Below are 5,187 nucleotides of genomic sequence, written 5' to 3' on the forward strand. Positions count from 1 at the left end.
TGGTCTGAACAGCCCTGGGGGGATCATTGGATCATTCCCTTTGACCTGAACATCTTTAGGGGATTGTTCCCTTTGGCCTGAACAATCTTTAGGGGATTGTTCCCTTTGGCCCTGAACAGCCCTGGGCAGATCATTCCCTTTGTCCGTGGCCTGGTTTTCCCCCTTTCCCCCAGCCCTGCTCATTTTGGGCTCTTTCCATGCGAGCTGCAATTAGAGGTTTCTCTGAACTGCCCCCACACAATTTTTGGGGGGGCTTGGGGGGGCCAAGGACCCCAGCTCTGCTCCAGGTGGGAGCAGGGGGTTGGGAATGTGCTCAGGGTTCAGTGCCACATCCATTATCCACTCCCAAACTCATGGTGTGCCTGGAGAAAGGAGGATTTAGGGAGGAGGGAAGGTCCCATCAGCTCAGGCCGAACCTGCAGCCGCCGTGGCTGGAGCTCTGCCGAGCTGGATCCTCTGGGATCTTTTCCCATGCCCAGGGGCTGTGGGGAGCTGACATCACAACATCACACAGGCAGGTGAGGCTCTTTTCCAAACAGAAACTTGGAATTCTGTCAGTTTGGAGGTGCTGGCTGCAGGCACTCCCAAGGCAACGTTGACAGCAGCAGATTTCTATCAACAAAGCTCTGGAACCCAGACGAGGAACAGGAATGAAACTCCTCACTCCTGGCTCCCTGCTCCTGGAGCCACTGGGCATTGGGATGTGTCCAAGCTTCCCTGTGTCCTGGCTGGGGCTGGAGCTCTGTGTTTTCTAAACAAACACCGTGCAGGAGGGGGAGAAGTGCAGCAGAAATATTCAAAAACCACCAAACCCACGGGCAGGCTCTGGGCACTGGGTTTTTCCTCTGGTTATCATGAGACTGCAGAGCTTTCCCCCGCAGCTCCAAAGGCCTTTTTTTCATGGAATCCCAGACAGGTTTGTGTTGGGAGAGACCTTAAACTCATCTCATTCCACTCCCTGCCATGGACAGGAACACCTTCCACTAGCCCAGGTTGCTCTAAGCCCCATCCAGCCTGGCCTTGGACACTTCCAGGGATTCAGGGGCAGCCACAGCTTCTCTGGGCAACCTGTGCCAGGGCCTCCCCACCCTCACAGGGAAGAACATTTTTAAGCATTTTGTTGGCTCTGGAAGAGGAATGTGATGCAGCCAGTGAGATAGGACACTAAATAACCTCCCCCCTTTCCCAGATCCTCTCAGCCAGGCCAGGCCCAGCCTGGCTGCCCCAAACCCTGCTGGGCACAAAGGCACTTTCTCTCGTTCTCTTCCTCTTCTCACCTCTCCCTCTCTCTGGGAGAGCCACCAGGTCACCAAGGGATTTCCAGTGTCTCCCTCCTTTCTTCAGAAAGAAGAAAGGCAAAGTGTCCCAGCACATCCCGTTCCCAGAACCTATTTTATTTAACCAGGCTGGAGACAAAGGTCAAAGAACAGACATTGTTAAGGGTTGTTAAATGGCCCATTAAAGTCTCTCCTTTGAAGGAGACTCAGTCTGCAGTCCCTGCCTTCCCAGCCTGAGCCAGGTGAACCCCAACCTAGAGCAACTCCCTCTGCTCCTCCAGCCCTTCCTGCTGGCTTTCCCTGCCCCTAATTAACCCCGCTGATTACCTTCCAGCTAATCAAGGAGTACTTCCTCCAGCTGGCACTCACGTGGCTCTTGGGATGTGTAGGGGATGATTTTGAGTTGATGTAACCACAGGGTTCAAAAGAGGGGGAGTTCCTTGGAACAGCTTCAAGCAGTTCTGGGTGGAAAACAATCCTGCCACACCCCCTGTGACACCGATTTTAACCTTCCCTGCAGACTTTACATAAAGGATCAACTTCAACAGAACCTGGAACTGAGGAGGTTTGGCATTTTCTGGGCCACGCTGGCCCGACACACCTTCTGTGGACTTTGCTCCACAGGCTCACGTGGGGTTTTCAGCCAGACAGGAGTTTCCAAACCAGCCTGGGCTGTCACTGCCCAGCTCCTGTAAAACCCAGAGGAATCTGTCACGAGCTCTCCCCAAGCAGCACTTTTGCCTTCACGGATTCTCTCTCCCACCCCAACCTTTGGAACTGAATTTAGAATTCCTCTTTCTGGATTCTCCCAAGAAACACAACAGCAATGAGCTGCTCACCAAAGCCCCACACCTGGGCCAGAAACACCTGTAATAATAATAATAACACAAGAATAATAACTCGTGGCAAATCCCTGATGTTCTTCTCAATGGCTGGATTGTTCCCAGCTCAGTCTGCTGCCCCTTTACTCCAGGACTGGGAGTTCTGCAATTACAGAGAGAGAATTTATTTCCAGGGGGAGGGTTTTCAGGAGCAGATGCACCTGGGTGGGATGTTTTAGCAACACGGTGGGGCAGGAGCTCCTGCCACCCCATAAACAGAGAGAGAAAGAGCTGCAAACCACCGGGGCTGGGCAGGAGCTGCACATCTGCACCTACCCCGGGGCTCCACGGAAGATAAAAGACTGCACTTAGTGGGAAAGAGCATTCCAGGGCCAAGCTGGGCAGGTAAACAAAGGGAAGGGACTTGATTTCTTTGCCCCCCTGCTCTAGGAAAGGGGATTCCCTCCTTTCAGACAGCCTGGAAGAAGCAGGATCCTGGACTAACCAGGGAAATGGACCACCTGGCCAGGGAGGAGAGCCAGGATTGTGCTGCCTCGGGAAGATCAGGACTTGGAAGATCAGGCTGTGGAAAAGGCTGGAGGCTCCAGAATCACACAGAGGGTGCTTCCACTCCCCTCATGGTTGAGGCTTTGTTTGAAAAAACAACCCCCAAGTTGCAATCAGGCACCAAATCACCCAAGGAGGTGCCTGCTGCCTTTCTTGGGAGCATCCAGAGAGAGGAGTTCTAAAGGGGTGGAGGCAAAAGTCCTGCTCTGCTTTAGGCAGCAGATTCCTCTCAGTTTTATAGGAATGGGCAGTGACAGCCCAGGCTGGTTTGGAAGCTCCTGTGTGGCTGAAAACCCCAGGTGAGCCTGTGGAGGGAGAGGAGCTGGAATTAACCTCCCTTGGAGCACTTTGAAGTGGTGTTTGCTCTGCTGCACCCACCTGCCTCCTCAGCAGCTGCTCCTTGCCGTGCTTTCTGTCCCTTTCTGAGTGGAAGCAGGGCTGGGGTGGGATGAGCAGGGGGCAGATCTTCTCATGGATGCTTTTCCAGTCGGCCCCCTGGTGAGAGGCATCGCTGCCAAAGGGGGCACAGACAGAGTTTTATCCATCTTGGAGATGGTGTGAGGGAAGATTATCCCCTGCTGGGCCTTCTGGACTTTCCCCACAGGAATCCCCCCCACCCCGGCCCTTGGGCTGCTCACAGGGCACGTGATATTCCCAGATGGAGGCACAGCTCTGTCCTGCCAAGCCCACCTGGTGCTGGGTGTTAAAACCCTTATTTAAATCACTCCCCGAATTCCTGGTACAGTCAAATCCCTGGATTTGTGTCCCTGTGGACACAAAACCCCCTCAACCAACCCAATCCAGGTCACTGTGGGAGCAGGGAATGCTCAGTTCCTGTGGGATTGCTCCAAGGGCCGTGGGGGGATGTCTGGGACACTCCAGAGCTCCTGGATTTGCTCCCTGTTCGATGCTGGGATTGAGCAGGAATGTTCCAGGTGAGTAGGACCACTCCAGCTCCTGCTGCCTCCCTGCTCAGTTCCATGAGGACCCTCTCCAGGCTCCCTGGTTCCATACCAGTCTGGTCCCTGCCTCCTGAGCTCTGTCCCAGATCTCATCCCTGCCATCCTGGCTCCATCCCTGTGTCCCAGGCCTTGTCCTGGGGCTGTCCCTGTGTCCTGAGCCTCATCCCAGGGACAATTCCTGCCTTTTGCCTGTGTCCCAGACACATCCCAGGCTTTGTCTCTGGCTTGCAGTCCTTGTCCTGGGCCTGTTCCTGCTTCCCTAGTTTCATCCTGGGCCTTCTCCCTGTGCCCTGAGCATTGTCCTGGGCCTGTTCCTGCCTCCAGCCCCTCATCCTGGCTCTGTCCTGAGCCTTGCTGTGGGACTATCCCTGTCCTGTGCCCTGTCCCAGGCCTGATCCTGCCTCGTGTCTCATCCTGGGCCTTCTCCCAGTGTCCTGAGCCTTATCCCAGGCTTTCTCCTCACGTCCTGAGTGTTCTTCTGGGGGTGTTCCTGCCTCTTGTGTCTCATCCTGGGCCTTCTCTGTGTGCCCTGAGCCCCATCCTGGGGCTGGTCCCTGACTCCTGCCATGTCCCAGGCCTGTTCCTGCTTCCTGGGCCTTCTCCCTGTGTCCTGAGCCTTATCCTGGCCTTTCTCCCCACGTCCTGTGCCTCATCCTGGGACTAGTCCTGGACTCTTTCCCTGTCCTGTCCTGCCCCCTGGGCCTCATCCTGGCCCTTCTCCCGGTGTCCTGGGCCCCACTCTGAGATCAGCCCCTGCCTCCTGCCCTGTCTGGGCCTGATCCTGCCTCCTGGGCTTTCTCCCTGTGTCCTGGGCCTTCTCCTGGACCTGTTCCTGCTTCCTGTGTTTCATCCTGGGCTTTTTCCCAGTGTCCTGAGCCTTATCCCAGGCTTTCCCCTCATGTCCTGAGCCTTCTCCTGGGCCTTTTCTGTGTGACTTGAGCCTTGTCCTGGGGCTGGTCCCTGACTCTCACTTTGTCCCAGGCCTGTTCCTGCCTCCTGGGCTTTGTCCCCACCTCCAGCACCTCATCCTGGGACTAGTCCTGGCCTCTTGCCCTGTCCTGTCCTTCCCCCTGGGCCTCATCTTGGCCCTTCTCCTGGTGTGCTGGGCCCCATCCTGAGGCCAATCCCTGCCTCCTCATCCTGCCTCCTGGGTGTCCTGAGCCTTCTCCCAGGCTCTCTCCCAATGTCCTGAGCCTTCTCCCAGCCTCTTTCCCAGTGTCTCTTCTATTACGTAAACAGGGTTGAACCTTAAGAATGTTTAAAAAGCGGGACTTTTGAATTGGAAGGTGTGCTCCTGGGAATCCTGCATGCCTAGGACACCCAACACGTGTTCTAATTAATTTTTCCTTTCCGTTTTATTCCTTTTGTTTTGCAAACTTTTGCCATTTTTTCTAAATTTAATAAATGAGATTTTTCTCACACTGTCCTTCCCCCTGGGCCTCATCTTGGCCCTTCTCCTGGTGTCCTGGGCCCTATCCTGAGGCCAATCCCTGCCTCCTCATCCTGCCTCCTGGGTGTCCTGAGCCTTCTCCCAGGCTCTCTCCCAGTGTCCTGAGCCTT

At 55.3% G+C, this 5,187-nt stretch overlaps 1 protein-coding gene across 1 annotated transcript in view; it reads right to left on the reverse strand.

The window, feature by feature from the left end:
* Window positions 1–5,187, reverse strand: part of ZMYND12 (zinc finger MYND-type containing 12) — a 16,070-nt gene that overhangs the window by 10,011 nt on the left and 872 nt on the right. Inside the window, exon 2 of the mRNA XM_027703025.1 lies at window positions 3,044–3,176. Coding sequence (XP_027558826.1) covers window positions 3,044–3,176 — 133 coding nt within the window. The remainder of the gene's footprint in view (window positions 1–3,043; window positions 3,177–5,187) is intronic.

The sequence above is a fragment of the Neopelma chrysocephalum genome, unplaced genomic scaffold, assembly GCF_003984885.1.
Source record: "Neopelma chrysocephalum unplaced genomic scaffold, ASM398488v2 Primary Assembly neopelma1_200, whole genome shotgun sequence".
NCBI lineage: Eukaryota > Metazoa > Chordata > Aves > Passeriformes > Pipridae > Neopelma > Neopelma chrysocephalum.